Source organism: Homarus americanus, unplaced genomic scaffold (genome assembly GCF_018991925.1).
Source record: "Homarus americanus isolate GMGI-L3 unplaced genomic scaffold, GMGI_Hamer_2.0 scaffold59514, whole genome shotgun sequence".
NCBI lineage: Eukaryota > Metazoa > Arthropoda > Malacostraca > Decapoda > Nephropidae > Homarus > Homarus americanus.
In genome coordinates, this window is record NW_024722406.1 from 322,501 (window position 1) to 345,972 (window position 23,472).

A 23,472-nucleotide genomic window follows, 5' to 3' on the forward strand; every position below is an offset into this window, starting at 1 on the left:
TATAATTGTGTATATTTATGAGTATTTCAGTTGTATTTATGAGGAATTATGAGCCAAGTTGTATTTTTTCATTTAAAACCGCCATGTTAAGTAGTTTTTCAATCATCTCTCCTACTCGTGAAAGAATTTTTGAGTCGTTTCATATCGACAAAATTTACATAACGTCGTCTGATTCTTTTACATTAAAAACCCAATGAATTTTAAGTTCTATTTCAGTTATGAGATTTTTAATAGAATATTTTTACATTTATTGTGTTTTTTTTTGTCTATGTATTCTGTTTTTAATGCTGAGAATATAATAAAAATGTATTTCTCTCCGGCAATATAATTTTAGCGGTGGAATAAAATCGTCCCGGTCATATATCAAAGCTAAACTGCCCACGGAGCCGGCGGCCATATCCCCATCGTCATATCTCTCTCAATTTTCTTCCAGCCAGACATAAATTGGGGTTTTATTACGGATTGCTCTTCTGCCTGGATTGTTTTAGTTCCAGCTCACACTCCATTACTCCTCAGAGGCAATGCAGCGGCTGGAGTAGGCAAGACCGTCTGACTGTCTGAGTGTCTGGTAGGAGGATCGACTTTAGATAATCTTAGTTTAATCTTCTTTTTCGATCGTTAATATTTAAATAATTCTGGTATCTATATTATTTGTCATTTTTTTCCATTATTTAAACCGTATATAATGTGTTTTTGATGGAGAGTATAAACGCCTGTATCTCCAAGACAATAAGGTTTGTGAACGTAAAACAAAGAAACATCGACGATAGCCAACCGCACACCTTCCGCGGCGCTCAGTCCTATACGTCTTAATGCACCCCCGCTGTTAGCCCCTCTCCCTCATTCCCTCTATTTGGTCTTTTCTCTCATCAATTGTCTTTGGACCTCCCCTTTCACGTCAACAATTGGCGTGATTCAGCCGCGCTCTGTCCTGATCCGCAATCAACGGTCAATTAGGGGTATCGAAGCCGCCACTAAAAGGATCCAATGCTACCGAGCGACGTTCCCGCCTTTGAGTCTATTGTTTTGTACCTTATTGGCTGCCGCCGTCGCCTAAGTCAATTGTAGAGAGAAAAGGTCCGATAAGAGATTATAAGACCCGTGTTTTATCCGTGTCCAATAAAACACCCAAAGCGACTCGTTTAACCAATTTCTTTTCCCTGGCATATACAAACACAAAATGTCTCGTTTCTACGTGATTTATTCTTTTTTTTCTTGTATTTTAGTATAAACGTCGAGTAAATGGTGTTTTTATGAGGGATAGAGTTAAAATCAGTTCAGTATTCATCACTAAAGACAAAAACCCGAAAAGGAGAATCGAATCCCCTTCAGGCGATACTCGACATTGATTTTAGCATTACAGCCACCGTGACTACCCACCCTACCACCCTAAACCCTCCACAAACAAACAAACCAAAACAAACACACCCTAAACATATACATAACAAAAACATAACAAAAATACCAAAATACGATGAAGTTTTTGAGTAATAAATAAAGGTTAAGGTTTACACTCAGTCATGGCAACACTGCGCGGCGACCCCTCCCCCCTCCCCCTCCTCCCCGGTGTGAATGGCGGCCAAATGCGACACGGATTTACACGGCCTCAAGTACTCAGCTCAGGGGTCACGAATTTACTGTTATTCATATGAGAGTTTAATAAGTGAATGGTGATGAATTGAAAGTGATTGTGATCCTCGGCAGACATGTGGGCGGGGGGCGGTTAACGGGGTCTGGCAGGCGGTGATATGGAGTTGGGGGTGTGTTAACTTTAATGAGAGAGAGAGAGAGGAGAGAGAGGGTGGAAAGAGAGGGGAAAGAGAGGTGGAAAGAGAGAGAAGGGAAAGAGAGGGATAGAGAGAGAGAGAGGGATAAGAGGAGAGAGATGAGAGAGAGGATAAGAGGAGAGAGAGAGAGAGAGAGTCTTTCCTTGTTTCATGGGATAACCTCACTGCTCTTACTGTCCCAGTGTTGACAGACAGATAGACAGAAGAGGCCAGACACGGTAAGACAGACAGACACAAGGGCAGACAGAAAAACATCTTGATAGACAGAGACAAAAGCTAGGATAGACAGACAGACAGACAGACACAAGCTAGGATAGACAGACAGACAGACAGAGACACAAGCTTGGATAGACAGACAGACAGAGACACAAGCTAGGATAGACAGACAGACAGAGACACAAGCTCGGATAGACGGACAGACAGACAGAGACACAAGCTCGCATAGACAGACACAAGGACAGACAGACAGACAGACAGACATTCACTGCATACGTCAAATTAATTCCAACTTTGAACAGAAAATGGGAGAGATAAACATTGTGTTTTATTATAGAAAGAAAAATATCTCACACCTTCCTCCTCCTCTCTTCCTCCTCTCTTCCTCCTCTTCCTCCTTCTCTTCCCCCTCCTCTCTTCCTCCTTCTCTTCCCTCTCTCCTTCTCTTTCTCTCATCTCTCAACTTCCTCTTCCCCTTCCACCCTTCCCCCTTCTTTTTCTCTCTCTTTCCCTCCACCCTCTCTCTTTTTTTCCTCATCTCTCTCTCTCTCTCTCTCTCTCTTTTCCTCATCTCTCTCTCTCTCTCTCTCTCTCTCTCCCCTGTATAAGCCACACTCACTGGGGACCAATCAAAAGCCTTCGTGCCCAAACTGCCAGATTATTCTAGTCTATCTTTCCACTTGTGCTCTCTATCTATCCATCTATCTATCTATCTACTTGTCTATCTATCTATCTATCTATCTATCTGTCTATCTGTCTGTCTGTCTGTCTGTCTGTCTCTAATCGATTATCTATGAATTCACCTAAAATATTGGAACGTGTTTACACTGGCCATAAATCAACGCTGATCAACATACTCTTCATCTCTCGAACTTTAAATTATCGCTGTTTTTATTGGTATTTAATTTTACTTATTGATGTAAATAAAGTAAGTAATGGTATTTTATTTGTTTGTTTATTGTTTTAATTAGAAATGGTTTAACATCTTGTCATAAGCGAGGTTTAATTGATTATATAATGAATTAGTGTATTTTAAAGCGTTGTTTTAAATGTCTCACCAAAACGTTATTATAGCGACAGTTATAAAGAACAATAGAAATTAAAAAGTAATGAAGATTTTTAATAGTGTTTTAATGTGGCATTCAATAGAGTTTTAAGGAGATATTCAAAGCGGGAGGAAAACAAAAGCAGATTTTCTGGACAAGGGGTAAATGTAGCGAGAAGGAGCCGCCATTGTGAACGTCGTTGCCACTCGGGCGAGAAAAATGACAATATGGTATAACTTGTCCTTCACTGCCTCTAGTTCTTAACAGCCCTTATTTACGTGTGTCATAAGGCCTAACTACCCTTACGAGAGGGTGATTACAGCCCCATGAGACGACACAGATCTCGTAACAAGACAGTGAGGCAGACACACATACACACAGATGATACCCATCGATATGGCAACACTGCTATTGTTGTCAGCTGTTGGAGAGTCACAAGAATAATGAACCTTAGTTACTACTCTCTTATGGCTTATAATCAAATGTGATTTTAAAGAGCACTTTCTCATATACGTCCTGGGATTAAGGGCTTTATGTACTGACAATCATAAGGATGATAATCGCTTGTGTTTTCACCAGCTCGGGTAGTGTTGCCATCATAGGATCACAGGATTTATCGACCGTATGGCCAGAGGATTATAGGCCCAAAATCGTCTCTTTAAACCCATTAAATCCCAACAAACACCAATACTAGGATTATATAAACACCGGATTTATTAACCTAACCTAAAATCCCTTACACAAATCCATACATTCAGGATTACACAAACACGAGGGATTACTAACCATCCAAACACACAAACACGGAAATCTCTGATAATCCGAACAAACACGAAGGCGGTGACATCCAAGTGCTGATATAAACCATTTACTCTCGTCTGTGAGATAATCATTACCCTGTTATGTGTGTCTGTGTGATGAGTCTGTTTGTTTGTTTGGTGGGTGAGGGTAAGTGTGTGTGTGGATAAGAGGATGCTTAATTCCTTGTTTGTTTAGGTGTGATATATGTTTGTTTGTTTTGTGTGTTTGTTTCTTTGGGGAATAACTGTCTTTGTGTTTGTTTGGGATATGTGTGTGTGTTTGTGTGATTGTAATGTTATTTAACGCCTCATTATCCTCTCTCTCTCTCTCTCTCTCTCTCTCTCTCTCTCTCATACAACAAAAACAGAATTCTCGAGCCAATGTTTTCATGTTTTTAGAAGAAGATAGATTGACAGTATTGACTTGAAGCGTTCCAATAATGACACGTCTCTTGTAAGGCCTTGGTAAACATGTTCCAATAATGACAGCTCGCTCGGAAACCCCCCTCACTTTTTCACTAGATTTTACTGTTTTTATGCTATTATTTTTTTGCTATTTTGTCGTTTTATAATTTTATTAATATGTAAATTTGGTTTGATTTATTTACGCGATGAATTTATTTTTCATCTGTAATTTATTTTGGTCTTTAAATCATTATTGTAATGAAAAATCTTATAATTTCGTGTTATATTAATATTGAATTTCGTATATATTTTCGTGTTGTATTTCACTTATTTTCATATTAGATTATTCTTTATTTAAATTTAGTTTTATTCAAATTTATGTTTAAAAAATTGCTTAAAATCCTGGCTTTAAAAGTATTACAAATTCTTCAAACTTTAAATTATTAAAAAAAATTTCACCAAAAGCCGAAGAAAACATTAATAAAATTTCTAAACAAGATTTTAAACTTTTGTGGAAATAATTAAAAACTTATGATGAATATTTACCCAGAAATTACGGCGGGAAGCGTCGAGTCTTCTAAAAGGTGTCAACAATGTTCCAATGATTAATTTTGTAACTTAATAATAACAAAATATGGAGAGAAACAGACAGACAGACAGGCATAGCCCACATACATACATAACCCAGAGAGAGGCCGAGAAACAGACATATATATATATATATATATAAACCTCGAGAGAGAGAGAGAGACCCCAGAGACAGAGAGATACCCCAGAGAGAAAGAGAGACAGAGAGAGACACGCACCACCAGACCACTACAATGGCGGCAGGAGTATCGATCAAAAGCCTGAGGGAGAGACACCCACTAAGTCTCTCCCTCTTACGGTGAGAGACTGAGAGAACCTTACATTATCTCTCCCTGACTGAGAGACTAAGAGACCCTTTATCTCTCCCTGACTGAGAGACTAAGAGACCCTTTATCTCTCCCTGACTAAGAGATATCAATAGGTCAAAGGTTAAGGCTGTTATATTGAAAAAATACTTTGTCCATGCGATAATTTAAGTATTTGATAACCAATAATATTTAAATTTTATAAATGTATTCCGTATGATATTCTCTAGAGCCCTATTGATTTAGAGGTCAAGAGGTCAAAGTTCAAGATCAGTATTTTGAAAAAGGTGTCACCCGGTGTGTTGGCAACCATACTCGAGTGAAGTCTGGCTGTATTTGTGTAGTTTATTGTTTGTGTCTTTGTTGCTTTTGTTTTTTGTTCTTGTTATTTTTTTTGTACTGTTTCATATTCATACATACATACATACATACATATATACTTTCGTACACATACCCTTACACACACACACACACACACACACACACACACACACACACCCTCCCTCTCACTCTGATAACATATCGAGAGTGCCGGAAATAAGACTGAGTACGAATGAGGGAGGAAGGGAGAGACTGAGAGAGAAAGAGAGAGTGAGAGAAAGAGAGAGTGAGAGAAAGAGACAGAGGGAAAGATTGATAGTGATGGAAGGAGAGAGAGAGAGAGAGAGAGAGTATGTGTTGAAAGACAAATCTCTCTCTCTCTTTCTCTCAACTGAGGCCTCATAAAGACGGTGTTGAGTGAGGCCGGGCGGGAGGTCGTGAGGTAATGTGAGGTAGCCCAAGATAGTGAGGTCAGGGCAGAAGGGGAAGGGTTGAATTTTGAGAGGTATCATGAGGTCGAGCAGGAGTCATAGAGGTAGAGAGGCCAGGCTGTGGGGTCGGGTAGGAGGCTTAGAGGTAGAGAAGTCAGGCTGTGAGGTCGGGCTGGAGACTTAGACGTAGAGAGGCCAGGCTGTGAGGTCGGGCTGGAGACTTAGACGTAGAGAGGCCAGGCTGTGAGGTCGAACAAGAGCCTATGAGGTATTGAGGTCGGGTTGCGAGAGGTAGAGGTCGGAGGGGGTGAGGTAAGAGAGGGTGTGGGAGGATGGGGGAGGGATCGAACCCCCAAGGCTCCAATAAAACGTGAGAGTGTTTGAGCAGTTCAGCCACCGTAACACACTCGCCCACCACCACCGCACTTTTCCAACTCTGGCAGAAATTTTAGGGTGGCGGTTTTATATTTCAGACAAGACCTCGACCTGGTTTTTCTTTTGTGGTTTTGTTGGGTTTTGTTGGTTTTTAAAATGGAATAAAGAATAATTTTTTTTTTGTATTTACTCCACAATAATATTTTTTATTTTTTTATTTTTTTACAAGACGTTGGGATTTTACAGGTTTAATTTCACTGTTTTTTTCTTGGTTTTTAAATGATAAAACACCAATTAATTAAGGTTTTTTCCACGTATATAAAAACAGCAAAGCTTAAAAGGACACAGACACTGTACTTAACCACGTTCACTTCCTCAACTGTAACGTCAGGTACCCATTTACAACTGGATGGACCATGGGCACCCCGGGATCGAACCAGCGTCTCTTAACCCGGTTTTAAAATTCTTGGGGTGTGTTTTAAAATTCTTGGGATGTGTTTTAAAATCCTTGAGCGTGTTTTAAAAATTCAGATACTCTTAATTATAGTTTTCCAATATGTTAAATTTACAACATGCAAATTTAACAATGGTATCACAGGAAGCCACAGCCATGAGCGACCAATTTATCACCCCCACTCAGCCCCACTCAGCCACACCCCCCACTCAGCCACACCCCCAGCCACACCCCCCACTCAGCCACACCCCCACTCGCCCCACTCCACACTCTTCCCCCTACAATCTCAAATCCTCCCCAGAGTGTTCGAATCCCTCTCAAATCCCCCTTAGAGTGTTCAAATCCCCCTTAGAGTGTTCAAATCCCCCTTAGAGTGTTCAAACCCCTCTTTGAGTGTTTAAATCCCTTTCAAATCCTCCACAAGGGTTCAGATCCTTCATTTTCCTCTCTCTGGGTTCGAATCCGTCCCCTTGTGGGTTCGAAAAAGGTTCAGGAAGAAAGATATAGAATTAAAGTGTAGTCTGTGAGGTTGGTCCCGGATATTGCCATAGCGCCACGCCGATATTGTTGTTGACAGCCGACGGCGGATCCTGTCGGGGGGATCTGTCGGGGTTTGGGGTCTGTCGGGGGTGGGGTCTGTCGGGGTGTGGGGATTGTCTGGGGATGGGTTGTCGGGTGTGGGGGGGTTTTTGGTGGGGTCTGTCAGGGTGGGAAAGGTTTGTTGAGAACTCTAGAAACTGTCGGGTGCTTTTGGGGATTTTCGGGGCCTATCGGGTTCTGTCGGAAACTATCGGACTTAAGGTGTTCTCGGGGGGTCTGTCGGGGACTTTTAGGTGTCTGTCGGAATCTATTAGAACCAGCAGACACACACAAACACATGCAAACACTCACCAACACACAAACAAAACACACACCAACACACACACACACACACAAACAAACAAACAAACACCAACACACAAACAAACACACACACAAACAAACAAATACCAACAACACAACAAACAAACACCAACACACACAAACAAACACACACAAACAAACAAACACCAACACACACAAACACACACCAACACACACACACACACACACACACACACACACACACACACAAACACCAACACACAAACAAACACACACAAACAAACAAACACCAACACAAACAAACAAACACCAACACACACAAACAAACACACACAAACAAACAAACACCAACTCACACAAACAAACAAACACCAACACACACAAACAAACACTCACCAACAGCAACAAACACAGAGGGGTCGTAATGATCTAACTCGTGGCCGCCTTTCGAGTGTTTGACTACGAAACGAACTGACTTTTAACTTTGCCACGACCTGAATAAGAATTGGGAATCTTGGAATCTTGGAATGGGAATTGGGAATCTTTTTTTTATGTTGAAGAGGGACAGGGATTTTTGGGATGCAGGGAGAGGGGAGAGTGGTTTTGGGAATATTGGAATGTGGGAATGGGAATAGGAAGGGTTTGGGAGGATTATTGGAATATGGGAATGGGAATAAGTTTCAAAGGCTATCTGGAATTGAGGAATGATATGAAATGTGAATTAGGAATCATACAGACAGACAGACAGACAGACAGACAGACATACCAACACATACACACAGGCAAACACGTGGACACACAGACAGACAGATAGATACACAGACAGATACACAGACAGACAAACAGATAGACAGACAGATAGACAGACAGACAGACAGACGCTTTTATTAAGGTAATGAACGACTTGAACTGTCAAACTCTCTCTCTCTCTCTCTCTCTCTCTCTCTCTCTCTCTCTCTGCAAATATTCAAACGAAAGGCATAAAGGAGAGAGAAAGAGAGAGATGAAGACAAAGAGAGATAGACAGACATATAGACAAATAAAGAGATAGACACAAAAAGACAGAGAGAGAGAAAGAAAAAAAATTATTACTTCCCCCCAAAAAAAGATCAATAAATCCGGCTATATTAATGACGAACGCCGACAGTGAATCCGGATTACCTCACGAATGTAAACAATAACAAGACATTTTTTTTCTCTTCCCAAACAGATCCCTATCAGATGTTTGGACCTACGAGTAGCAGATTGGCAAGTTCAGGTAAAGTACATCTGTAATTTGTACACCTGTGATAATGAGATGTACACTTGTCATAATGAGATGTACACCTGTCTAATGAGATGTACACACAGTGATGATGAGATGTACACCTGTGATAATGAGATGTACACTTGTCATAATGAGATGTACACCTGTCTAATGAGATGTACACCTGTGATGAGATGAACACTTGTGATAATGAGATGTACACTTGTGATAATGAGATGTACACCTGTGATGATGAGATGTACACTTGTAATATGTAATGAGATGTACACTTGTGATATCCTTGGTATGTACACTTTTCTGTGATGTGATGATTTACAGTTTATGTAATTAAAGTAATGTATTTTCTTTGTGTGTGTACATCTGTGGTTATGTAATGGTGTACAGTGTTATATGAAGTGTACACCTCCTCTCTCTCTTCAATAATAAATTACTAACAAATTCCTTCCTATTGTGGACTTCTGTGACAACTACCACCATTATAACACCACCACTACTACCATTACTATCACCATACTACCACCACCACTACTGCTACTACCACCACTACCACCACGACCACCACTACTACCACCACTACCACAAAGAGCGCCGTGGTAGTGGCAGCCTCGCGTGGTCTCTGGCCTTGCTGGGGGTAAGATCAATGCTTGCCCTGGTGGTGGTGGTGGTGGTAGTGGTGGAGGTGGTGGTGGTGGTGGTGGTGGTAGAAATTTTGATAGTATCATATCTATCTATATTACTCACACACACACACACACACACACGCATACACACCTCTCTCCCACATACACCTCCTACACCCCTCCCCTCCCCTCTCCCCACCCTCTCTCTCTCTCTCACAACCCCTCCCCACCCTCCCCTCTCACACACCCCTCCCTTTTCCCCTCCCCCTCTCTCCCCTCCTCCCCCCCCCCTCCCCTCCCTCTCCCCACCCCTCCCTCTCTCCCCTCCTCTCTCCCACCCCCTCCCACCTCCCTCACGCCCCTCCCTCTCCCCCTCTCCCCTCTCCCTCCCCTCTCCTCTCTCACACCCCTCCCCACCTCCCCTCTCCCCCCCCTCCCTCTCCCCCCTCTCTCTCACCCCCCTCCCACCTCCCCTCTCCCACACCCCCTCCCCTCTTCCCCCCTCTCTCTCTCTCGTACAACCCCTCCCACCTCCCCTCTCCCACACCCCCTTTCTCTCACCCACTCATCACTGTCTCTCTCCCATACAGGCTCAGGACAGATTCAACTTTGGCAGTTTCTCCTTGAACTTCTGTCAGATTCTTCCAACGCTAACTGCATCACGTGGGAAGGGACCAATGGCGAGTTTAAGCTGACAGATCCGGACGAGGTGGCTAGACGCTGGGGAGAGAGGAAGTCTAAACCAAATATGAACTACGACAAGCTCTCCCGGGCATTAAGGTGAGTGGGAGAGGGATGAGAGGGACGTGGGAATGAGAGGGATGAGTTTAATTCTGTCTAAAATACATTCTTTCTCCCACAACTGTCTAAACCACGCCACTATCACCCTTACAGATACTACTACGATAAGAACATCATGACCAAGGTACACGGCAAGAGATACGCCTATAAATTCGACTTCCAGGGTCTAGCAGCGGCCACCCAGCCAGCAGGAGCCGACCCTACAGCCTACAAGTACCAGAGCGATTTGTTTATGTCCTCCTATCACCCAACTACCAAGCTCAATTTCATGAGTACCCACACTGGTATACCTTCTTCTGCAGGTAGGTACTCGGTGGGTGGGTGTGGGTGGGTGGGTAGGGTGGGTAGGGTGGGTGGGGGGTAGTTTGAGAGAAAGAATTTGTTGTTTTTTACTATAATCATCATTTTTTTTTAAGTGTCATCATTAAAGTCATTATCATCATCATCATCATCATCTTCACCATCACCATAATTTAACACCTATCTCCATCTCTCCAACAGCCAGCATATTTCCATCTCCAACATCCTACTGGACTAACCCCAGCGCTAATCTCTACACTAACATAGCTGCAGCATCAGGACACTCCATGACGCATCACCCCTCCCACATGACGTCACACATCTCCTCAGCCTATCCGCATTACGCATGACAGTCTCTCTTCTCCAATTGGTGCACACAACAATCACGTGAGTCCGTCTCCTTACCTGATTGGTCATCGACATTTCAGCAGGTAACAAATATTGAGGAACAGTAAACAATATAAACAAGAGGAGAGACTGTTTACAGGAAGGCACTTGAGGGTATACTTGTTTACTGTACACAACATCCTCCCCTCGCCCCTCAAGATGTAAACAATGTGGGATAGCACTGTTTACAAAGGCCAGATAAAGAGATATATCTCAAATATATATAATAGATGAATTTTTTGTTTGTTTGTTTACTTAATAATGATTTGATTATTAGGTAAATTTTTGACTATGTTATTGTGTTCATACCTGTGTGTGTGTATATAGTGTGTATATTGGTGAAGCCTTGGTGACGGTGAAGCTCTGGTGACAGTGAAGCCTTGGTGACGGTGAAGCTCTGGTGACAGTGAAGCCTTGGTGACGGTGAAGCTCTGGTGACAGTGAAGCCCTGATGACAGTGAAGCCTTGGTGACGGTGAAGCCTTGGTGACGGTGAAGCTCTGGTGACGGTGAAGCTCTGGTGACAGTGAAGCCCTGGTGACAGTGAAGCCCTGGTGATGGTGAAGCCTTGGTGACAGTGAAGCCTTGATGACAGTGAAACCCTGGTGACAGTGAAGCCCTGGTAACAGTGAAGCCCTGGTGATGGTGAAGCCTTGGTGATGGTGAAGCCCTCGTGACGCTCTGGCTGTGACAGTGTGACGATCAGATGAACTGAAGCAGCGTTGCCACACCTTACAGAACAGTGGTGCCACGTCTCATGTTGCCACGCCCACTTTCAAAACCTCACAAGAGGCTCTCACTAAAGCGCCATTGCCACGTTTACATTCGACATGGTGCCATATCTTACACTGGTGCCACGCCTACTTCCTACAGTGGTGCCATGTTTCCAAATACACCAAGGTAACGCCCCACAGTGGTGCCACATCTTTAAGAGGCTTTTACTAGAGGTACACGAGGCGCTGGTGCCACATTTACACCGCACAATGGTGCCACATGTGGTGGGGTCAGTGGTGAGTGCTAGCAGTGTTGCCAGATGAACATAAAAGTTCATGTTACACCTTACAGTGGTGCCGTATCTCACAAGGCACTGGTGCCACGTGTAATTCAAACAGTGGTGCCACTTCCCCAGTAATTCAATGTTACCATCTCACAAGACACTGTTGCCATGTGAACTTTAAACAGTGTTGCCAACTTCTTTGCTCGCTCAGTGTTACCATATGTACAGCAGACAGTGTTACCAATATCTGGGTCACACAGTGTTACCACATATACACCCGACAGTGCTGCCAACTTCATGGGCGGGGTCAATGTTTAGTGTGGACAGTGTTGCCACATCTGCTGGTGTAGTCAAACGTCTAGTCAGCTGTGGGCAGTTGTCAACCCACATGTTAAGTGATAACCTCTGTATATGTAGCTATCATCTAGTCCAGTTTACCCTCTGTCTGTATGGCTGTTTGTCTGACTGGCTGTAAGATTGTCAGTCGGCCTGTAATGAGTATGTGTATGTATGTATGTATGTATGTATGTATGTATGTATATAAACCACAATTAAACCATTGACCAAAAGTATTCCCACATGTAAACCATATAGACACCTGATTCCCATTCCCAATGTATCTTGGAATCTTGGAATATTCCCGTAAATGAGTGAAAATGATTGTAAATATTTGTAAATAAGGAAATGATGACTACCATAGATTTACTTTTATGGTTATTTACAAGTTTTATTAATAATGATGACGTCACTGAGTCAAGATTTACATTGTGACGTGACTTCATTCATTTACTTCCTAGACCTTGACTTCATTTACGGACTCCATCTTCCGAGTTGATTTACATAATACAAAAAATTATGAATGTGTATGTATAGTTATTTGTAATGTCTATGTTTGTAATTTATATGTGTTTATATACAAATGTTATAGGTTAATCTATGTTAGGTTAGGGTAGGTGAGGTGAGGCTACGTCAGGGTAGGTGACCTTAGATTAGGAAAGCTTAGGTTACGTCACGTCAGGTTAAATTAGATAGGTTAGGTTAGGTCAGACTATTTATCATAAAATCTCAAAATATTTATCAGAAAAACTCATAATTGCAGTTCTTATTTTTTTTATATAATTTTTAACATCATACGAAATCCAATATCATTTTCCTCTTATTTATTTGTTCTCTATTTCTTCTCTTCTATTAAGTTCTATTAAGTCATCATGGTGGGTGATTACTGTGAGGAAAGTTATATATTTAAAGCGCATTATTGGAACCTGCGCGCGTTTTGGGAAGTTTAATCTGATAATGGGAGAATTTTGGTTGGTCTGTGTGTGTTAGGGAGTAAGTATGTAATATTCTCTAACATACGCAAGTGAGTGAGGTAGATACTGCGCAGATTTTATTAAATGCGCTAGGGTGTGAGGTTATTCTGCGCAGGTTGTATTAAATGCGCTCGGGAGTGAGATAGACTCCTATATTGCGCCATTTCTTATGTAGCGCAGAGGAGTAAGGTAGGATATTATAATGCGCATGTTTTATTAATGCGCTGGTGGGTGTGTGTGTGGTTGGCTCCTGCAATGCGCTGTTTCTCATAAAGCGTTGTACATATTATGGAGCCTCCTCAGTGCGCAGGATTTAAAAATAATGACGAAAATCACCTCAAATTACCAACGTCGTAATGGTTCCAACAATACGTTTCAACCCTCTCTAATAATAATAATACTAATAATAATAACATTAATAATAATAACAATAATAATAATAATAAAATAATAATAATAATATTTAAGCCGACGATCAATGTACAAACCTTTCATGATATTTTAACAGTAGATATTTAGATTAATGATCCCTCGGTGTTTACGATCGTGTGTGTAATGAATTCAAAAGCTAAATTAAGGCTGAATAATGAATAATAATAATAATAATATTCTTATTTCCATGCGTGTGTTTTCTGCCCCATTGTTGTGTTGACTTCAATGTTTACATAAAAAAACGAAATAAAATGTACATATCCAAAAAAAAAAAAAATAATGTGTTTGATTTGACTCGCCTTTGGGATTGACGCCATTTTGGTTGGTGACGTCATCATATGGAGGATTACTTCTTGGACCGAGTTGAGGTAAGTGTTGCTCGTGTAAAAGTGACTATATCATCTTAAATATATTTATCTCGATATATTTGACGCTTAAAATAGTTAGTTAAGGATCTATAGCAATATATCAAAAGTGGATTTAAGTGAATAGTTAGGTAAATTAGAGAGAAAAGTGCTAGTATAATATCTGATAAATTTGTTGACGTGGTAAGTAACGCTGACAGGAAACACGTCGATGAAGACACATTAATTACTCTAATTAATCTGTACAATGACAACAATTAATTTAACAATATTATAGAGATTAAATTATTATTATTTTTTTGGTCCATAGATCCATAAAATAAAAGAGTGAGTTAGAGATATAACGACATGAGCGACGATACCTGAGGTGACCATAACGCCGTCCAGTCCTGCCAACAACTGAGGTAAGCTCTTGATATTTTCCCTCTGTCTCTCTGGTTCAGTATTTTGTTAATTGTTTTTTATATTTTATTAATGGGTATATTGGATATTATTTTATAAGTATAATTATGTACTGTTTATCGCTTACGGTATGTATTGTCTAGGTTTGGCGGAGGTGACGGCCACACGTGCTGTCTTAACGTGGTTCACTGAGTAGACAGGTTCTGGGGGGTCAATGAGAGGTTTACCAAGGTAGATGAACTCATGTCGCATTTCTTCATCTGGTCCGTTGTAGCGTTTGTTTGGGCCGCCAGCAAAACATTGACCCTTATGCAGTTAGCTGTAGAGTATCTTTGGTGGCGAGGCTCTTCAGGTGTTCGGATGGCGTGTCCGAGCCAGTCAAGTTGGTGATGATGGACAGCAGTTGGTTCTATGCTGTTGTGTGTGGCAGCCGGTGATCCCATAATGTGTTGCAGACATGTGGAATGTTTCATGTGGCGGCTAGAGGTCGTCCATTCTTCATTGCCTGGTACAGTTATCTTCGTTGTCGTAATTAAGATACTGTTTTGTATGACTCGTTTCCTCACTACCAGAGGTGGCCGAGGTTTGTATTTCCTCATCTGTGTTATAATAAAGGAAGGTTCCTAAATACTTAAAGGTTGGCAAGATGGCCAATACATTCTCACCAACAGCCACAACTGGTGACTCAGGTAACGCCAGTCGTCCGCTGGCAGGTGACACTAGAGACGTACAGCCTCTAGTGTGCGCCACAAGGACAGACACACGCATATGTACACGAAGTTACACAACTATATGTATACACACGTACACAAACTTACACTTATGTACACACATACAAACACAACTTAGGTATACACACATCTCGACCACATATACACACACACACAGACTTATGAACACACACACACACACACACACACGGGCATCTCAGGTTAAAGATGTCATCTCTATACGCGAGACGAGACCCACCGCCTCCCAAACCTCTTGAAACCGCCCACGCCATTGGCTAAGAGATCACCTCCTGACGTTCCACTTGAGACGGCTCACCTCATTGGCTAATGGATTAAGAGCTGTTCGTCTAGTGGTTAACTGCGCGGTAAAAATAGCCAATAAGATTTATCGATATCTGGCCCCAAGGGATTTGTAAACAAAGCAGAATTTACTTGTTTTTTACGACAAGGTTAAATATGGAGTGGTTTTGTGTCCGTGATTTACAATGGCTGTAAATGTTTCTTGATATCAGTAAATGATTGTAAATGTTTCTTGATGTCTGTAAATGGTTGTAAATATCTCCTGGTGTCTGTAAATACATGTAAATAAACCTCATTTTCCAGAACGGTTGATTTAGTCAGTAAATTAGTTATATATCTTATAAATTTAACACGAAGATGTAAACTTAAAATTTCTTAAGTTACAAAGTCATTATTAAACGTGATGTTAAAATGGTGTTTGTAAATGCGTAGTTTATGTTAACGTTTTCACGAACATGTTAATAATTCTTGTAAATGAGTTACAAATGTTAAAATATCAGTCAGACGTAAAATTAACATCTGTAGCCGTGTCATTTACATCAATTTAAAATACACCTGTAAATTTAGTCTTGTAAATGAGTTAACCGTCCTAGGTTTAATACGTCCGATTGTAAATTTAACATGAAGTAAATTAGTGAGTGTAAATGATCTTTTAACTCGTGAATTTAATTTAACGTCAACGTTAATCTACTCTAGTGCTGAGATTAACATTACGATTGACAGCTGTGTTTAAAAGCTATAATTTAACATCACATATGGCCACAGATATGATAAAAGCTAAAAATTAACACTGATATTAAAACACAAAGGAAAGCTATGTATTGACCTCAATGTTAGCATAGCTATGATAAGTTATATTTAACGTAGCAAATTATGTAATCGCGTTAAAATGAGCGTTACGCTTCATAGCTCTGGTAAATTTAACCCCGAAAGCTAAGTTTAACAGCACAGGCTATGTTAATGTGGTGGACAGCTAAAATTAACCACCACAAGCTCTGTTAATGTGGTCGGCAACTAAAATTAACACGATCGTAGATATAAACGGGTTAAAAAAGCTAAATTTAACGAAAGAACTGAACAAGAGAAGCTTAAGGCCACCACAGCTAAACCACAACCTCGAGACTGCTATACTCAGCTAAGATGGCCAGTGAGAGAAACTGCTAGCTATATCTACTGTACCTTTAGCTGCTAAGATGTGTACGTGTGTTTGTCCGTGTAAGTATGTGTACGTCCGCATCTCTGTGTGTGTGTGTGTACCAAGCTAGGACTCCCTCTATTGATCCAATGAGAGACGACCATTGGTCTCATACACCGTTTCCCATTGGTCAGTGGCGCCGTCCCGCAGCCAATCACCGGTGAGGGGTGGATAACATCCGACCAATAAGGAGGGGGCGTTCCCGGATCAATCGCGTGTGTGTAGGTGTGTGTGTGTGTGTCCCCCTTATCTCGCCTTGTGTGTCCGCTCTTTAAGGGATTTTAGGGAGAATTTAGGGTGAGATTTAAGGGAGGAAATGGCGGAGACGAATACATAGAGAAGGAGACACTGAGAGATAGAGGAAATAAGAGAAAACGAACGAGATAGAGAGAGAGAGACCCGACTTGGTATACCTGGGATTAAAGAGAGAGTGAGAGTGAGAGAGAGAGAGAGAGATAAGGTGGAATAAGAGACAAATATGAGAGACAGAGACACAGAGAATAAAGTGGTGTATTAACGTGTATAAGATAAGGTTGATAAAGCAAGGAAGAGGTAGATAGAGATAATAGTGAAAGGGCTGCGACACGAACGGGAATTATTACGTACATGTTTACCTACATATGTGCACATGTTAAGGTGCATACACACATACGTACATATTCACTCTTATGTAAGCTACACGTACACATACAGGTATACGCACATTCATACACACACATTTGTACTTGTTTATATACATATATACACAGACAAATGCGTACATATACATACATACATACATACATCCATACCGTACCGTTCCGTCAACACACACTTTCCTGCCCCCCCCCACACACACTCCCCCGACACACTTCCTGACCCCTCCCTGACACACTTTCCTGCCCCCCCACACCCACACACCCCTGACCCCCCCTCCTCCCCCACACACACTTCCAAGACATCGCTCCACGGTCGTATGCAAATCAGCTCCTTGGTAAAGCCGTATCAATTAAGCCTGTGTAATATCTCCCTGTGTCTCTCTGGGGGAGACAGAGAGACCCCCCAAGAGATTACCATAACAATGAGATGAGTTTGAGATTGTGGTTGGAAGTTGATTGTATTTAGTCTCTGTCTGCCTGCCTGTACTACTACTTTGCTGTCACTGTGAATCGAGTATGACGATCATCCAGCTATGGTACAATGATATGAGTTATTAGGTATGTCACCCAGGTTGGTGAGTTTTGAGGTGACTAAAGAGGCCGATACGGGACCAGCAGCGTCGTCCACATTCGTTGCACATGTGGAGGGCTGCATCTACTGCGGGAGGGGCGGTGGCAACGTCTTTCCGGCGTTGGCGCTTGTCTACCTCGGTTTGCAGTCGGGCTAGCTCGAAAGTATTGACACTTTCTCGTGTGATGCTCCTCCAAGAGTTACGGTGTGGAGTAATCGACTCCCAGGTGAGGGGTCGATTTGGCACTTTCAGGTTTGTCTTAAGACTATCCTTATACCTCTTCAGTTGCCCGCCGGCATTACGTTTACTATTCGTTTGGTGACTGTAAAGTAGCTGCATGGCAGTCTACTGTCGTCCATGCGGGTAACATGGTCAGTCCAACGTAGTTGTTCATGGATAATGGTAGCCTCGATGCTCCTACAGTTGGTGTCAGCAAGAATACTGGCATTTGTTCTCTTGTCTTCCCAACGAACTCGGAGGATGGAACGTAGACTCCGTTGGTGAAAGTTTTCAAGTGGCGGATGGCAAAGCCAACTCCATAAATGCGGTTTCTCTCAGCAGCAGACTTACCCTTCCAGAAGAAGGTGTAGCCCGTCCTGTGAGTTGGCCCTCATCTGGGAGCCGGGACTTACTGACGGCTGCTATGTTGATGTTATACCTATCGAGTTGTTTTGCCACAAGAGCAGTTCTTCTATCAGGGCGATCACTTGTGCCAGTATCCAGAAGGGTCCTGACACACCAAGCAGCGACCATAACAGGTTGTAGGGTTTGTTTTTGTTTGGATCTGTTATTTTGGTTGTGTTTTCGACCACATAAGGATGACCTTACTGGGTGCGGTGGCCCAGTCAGGTTGGGGGTCTGTCTGTCTGTCTGTGTCTGTCTGTCTGTCTGTCTGCCTGCCTGCCTGCCTGCCTGCCTGCCTGCCTGCCTGCCTGCCTGCCTGCCTGCCTGCCTGCCTGCCTGCCTGCCTGCCTGCCTGCCTATACATACATAAACCGTATAATTGTCTCCTGGGGTAGATAGATAGGTAGACCGGCAGATAGGTAGACCGGCAGATAGATAGACCAACAGATAGATAGACCGACAGATAGATAGAGACTAGGAGGAGAGACACTATCTCATAAGGGAGACACTGAGGAACTCTTGAGAGAAAAATTTACATATTTCCAACATTTGTCTCACTGAAGGTACGAAAGATGGAGAGACAGAGAGAAGGAGAAAGATGGAGAGGCAGAGAGAAGGAGAAAGATGGAGAGACAGAGAAGGAGACAGATGGAGAGACAGAGAGAAGAAGAAAGATGGAGAGACAGAGAGAAGGAGAAAGATGGAAAAAGGGAGAAGGTATACACTCGGTTGTATACACAGATATACACACACAGGTAGAATATATACAAACAGGTGCACACATATACACATGTACACACATACAAACACACAGGTACACAGAGATATACACACACAGGTAGAATACATATACACAGAAATACACACACAGGTACACATAGGTAGAATACATACACACAGAGATACACACACACAGGTACACACAGATAGGGTTACTAACAGGGACGGAAATAATCATTTTGCGTAGTGATCAAAACTTCAATTGGGAAATGACAGTGATTTAGTGGCGGTGTGTAGAGAGAGAGAGAGAGAGAGAGGCAGGCAGGGTGAGAGAGAGAGAGAGAGAGAGAGAGCGAGAGAGAGAGCTATGCAGTATTTAAAAACCTCTCGCGTACCCTCACTCGAACCACCCACCCACCCCACCCCCACCCCACCCCACCCCACCCCACAACCCCACCCCCACCCCACCCCCACCCCACCCCCCACACCCCCCACCCCAACCCCCACCCCACCCCACAGTGTCTAAAAACCAGTGAGGCATAAAGGCATATCCCCACAACGCGATTACAGCACCTGGTAGGGAAGGAAAGGGGAACGATTCAGCCCCTTGAGTTGGGGAATTGGTAACGAAAGAGGTATTATGAGAAACGAAAACACAGGGAATAGAGTCACAGAGAGAGAGAGAGAGAGAGAGTTAAAAGGATTAGAGGAATATATTTAAAGGGTTTGGTGGGATATATGATGATGAGAGAGAGAGAGAGAGAGGGAGAGAAATATTGAAAGATAGGTAGATGAAGATAGAGAAAGATAAATAGATAGAAAGATAAAGGTTTATAGAGAAATATTTAGGGATAGATATAGATAAATATTGACAATGAATTAAATTTCGTTGGTCCTGGTATTATTATTATTATTATTATTATTATTATTATTATTATTATTATTATCTCTTCAAACAATTTCAAAGCCATTTTTTTATATTTCCTCATTTTAATTATATTTTTTAAGCCATTGTGGAATACGATTATAATGTATCCTTTAAGACGTTCACGAAGCTCATATTTTTACCGCCAAAATTTTTCATTAATTCTCCAGCGGCAACAAAAGAAAACAAAACAAAGACCTCGCTGCCTGACGTACGATAACTACACAATTAACCTTATTTCATAGTTTCTTTTCTTCGTTATCGCTGCAGTTGGTGAATAATAATGCAATGGTATTATTTTTGTTTTATTAAAGAGGAGGGAAAATTTCGAAAGATATAAAAGGAAATAAGATCATAATTACATAAACCTTGGTGGGAATTTTATCAGTTTTACTGGTTATCGTACAGGAAATATTTGCGCGGGAAAAACCATAATTAAGGAAGTGGAGACATAAACAAACTCTACGGTTTCCCGCCAAAGGATTTCATTACATGTCGGGGATTCTCAAAACTCTCGTAAGGTGATTATTTATCTTAACTGGGGCGATGGGAACGTATCTAACTGACTCACTTAAGCTACCACACACACACACACACACACACACACACACACACACACACCTCAATGTTGAAAGTTACGAACATTGACAAATTAGACACCTACCCTCCCCCCTCCCCCCTCCATCCTGGCTTGTCAAGGAGGCACTGGGGATACCCACAATAAAGGGGGGCGCGCAGCCATTATGAGAGGTGTTGGGCCACAATAAGGGGTGGTTAAGGGGAGCTCTGTAAGGAGAGGGTGTTTATAATGGGGCGCTGAGGAGAGATATTGGTGTGTCAGTCAAGGAGGAGAGTGTGAGATGGGTGAGGGAGGGAGGGTGGTAGGGAGGGAAGGGAGGAGGGGTAGATGGGAGGAGGAGGTAGATGGGAGGGAGGGAGGTAGATGGGAGGTGGGTAGGAGGTAGAAGGGCAGGTTAGGAGGAAGGTTCGTATGTACTTTTTATTTGCATTAATTGGACGGTTACACACACACACACACACACACACACACACACACACACACACACACACACACACACACACACACACACACACACACCATAAAGAAACAGACAGACAAATACAAACACCTACACATCATAATAATATCCACATCAACAACTTTACTCACACAGTTAAAACTCTGAGGAACAAAAAAAAAATGTAAAAATGAACTGTTTGTTATTTCCAAACTCTGGTAACTTTTAAACAACAATAATGATTTGTGGCAACTCGTTCTGTGTCTGTCTGTTTGTTTGTGTCGTGTGTGTATTTTTTGTGTTTGTTTATGTGTGTGTGTGTGTGTGCTTGTTTATACCTGTGTGTGTGTGTTTGGCGGCCATGACACACAGACAGACACAATGTATCTCTCTCTCTCTCTCTCTCTCTCTCTCCTTTCCCAACCTCTCCACTCTATCCCTCTCCGCCCCACCCTCACTGCCTCCCTCCCAACCCACCTAACCCACCCCTCCCACTTCACTCTCCCCATCCACTCCCCACTCTCTTTCACCCCACCCACCCACTCCCTCCCTCTTCTCTCCTACCCTCTACCACTACCCCACTCTCCCATTTCCCACTCTGTCCCTCTCCCACCCTCCCTCCTTACCAACCCTCTACCATCCTCCCACTCCCTCCCACTCTCTCTCCTACCCTCTACCGTCACCCCACCTTCCTTCCCTCACACCCTACCACTCCCCACTCCTCCTCACCAACCCTCCCACTCCACCCTCCCACTCCACTCTCCTACTCCTTCCCAATTTCATTTATGTATTTCTTGTGAGCGGTGTATCCAGTCATTACCGATGAGGCAGAAGAAGTTGGCTGGAATGCAAGGCAGACGTCAAAAGGCCCACTGAATCGTAAACGGCCCTCTGGACTAGTCGATTGGCAGTCTTAAAGGCGTAACAAACTTGTCTCTCAGTCTGGGGATTTTAGACCTTACAGACCAACCACTTTCTAGAGGAGGTTTCCGAGGGATTCACACTCACCGGAAGCCTTTAGGTTCGAGAACTTGACCTTAAAATGACTTGAAACTTAAAGAAGATGAAGGGGGCTTTAGGTCACCGTGAAAAGAGACCATTAAAACGTTTTCCAGTGCCCTAAAATGGTCCTGAGAGGGTGAACAAAGACCCATCTGCCTGGAGAGACCCTTAGGGTGATCTAGGGTGTTGAGAAAGTGTAGCACCGAGGGCTGTGTAGGAGCGTGTGAGGGCGTACAGGGGCGTGTAGAAGCGTGGAGCATATGATCAACTAACACAGTAGCGTTCCAGACACGGACAATGTGGTGATTGTCTGAGATGATATATGTTAGGGTGTAGGGAGGGTGTAGAGGGGCGTAGTAGGTGTAGGTTGGTATATGAGGGTGTAGTGGGTGTAGAAGGAAGTAAGGAGAGTTTAGGGTGTATAAGAGTGTAGAGGGACGTAGTAGGTGTAGGTTGGTATATGAGGGTGTAGTGGGTATAGAAGGAAGTAAGGAGAGTTTAGGGGTGTAAAACAAAGTCCTGAGGGTGTAGGAGGGTGTACAAAGAAATGAGGAGGGTGTAGAGGGGAGTAGAAGAAATTAGGGAGGGTGTAGGGGTGTAAAAGAAAGTACTGAGGGTGTAGGAGGGGAGTACAGGGGGTGTGGGAGGGTGTAGGAGGGGAGTACAGGGGTGTGGGAGGATGTAGGAGGAAGGATGTGGACGTACACCTTCAATTCCGCCATAAATGTGAGTGTCGGTGTGTTTGTCCATTCCTCATTCCCGACATTCAGACAGACATTTTCAGCTCTACATTCTGGCGATATTTAATACATTCTGACGATGTTTAATACATTCTGGCGATATTTAATACATTCTGATGATATTTAATACATTCTGACGATATTTAATACATTCTGACGATATTTAATACATTCTGGCGATATTTAATACATTCTGGCGATATTTAATACATTCTGACGATATTTAATACATTCTGGCGATATTTAATACATTCTGGCGATATTTAATACATTCTGACGATATTTAATACATTCTGGCGATATTTAAACGGCACAGTGTGTTTTGGAGTGAGTCATAAAGAATGATATTGTCGAGTCAAGTGAGAATAGTGTGACCAGTTGGCTTAATAAATGACTATATGTCTTTATTTGACCTTTAACGAGGCTTTTTGACCTTTAACGACGGCAATAAATCATTCTCATAAGGCAAATGGACACGAAGGAACGGTATACATAGGTCATATTTTCGTGTATTTTTATGTATTTTATGTATAG

At 42.4% G+C, this 23,472-nt stretch overlaps 1 protein-coding gene across 1 annotated transcript in view; it reads left to right on the forward strand.

The window, feature by feature from the left end:
* The window catches only part of LOC121862750 (transcriptional regulator ERG homolog), a 34,440-nt gene extending 20,484 nt beyond the window's left edge, over positions 1–13,956 (forward strand). Inside the window, exons 4-7 of the mRNA XM_042361073.1 lie at positions 8,803–8,850; positions 10,070–10,259; positions 10,374–10,582; positions 10,782–13,956. Of these exons, the coding sequence (XP_042217007.1) occupies positions 8,803–8,850; positions 10,070–10,259; positions 10,374–10,582; positions 10,782–10,930 (596 nt within the window). The 3' untranslated portion in view covers positions 10,931–13,956. The remainder of the gene's footprint in view (positions 1–8,802; positions 8,851–10,069; positions 10,260–10,373; positions 10,583–10,781) is intronic.
* Positions 13,957–23,472: the final 9,516 nt, after the last annotated feature.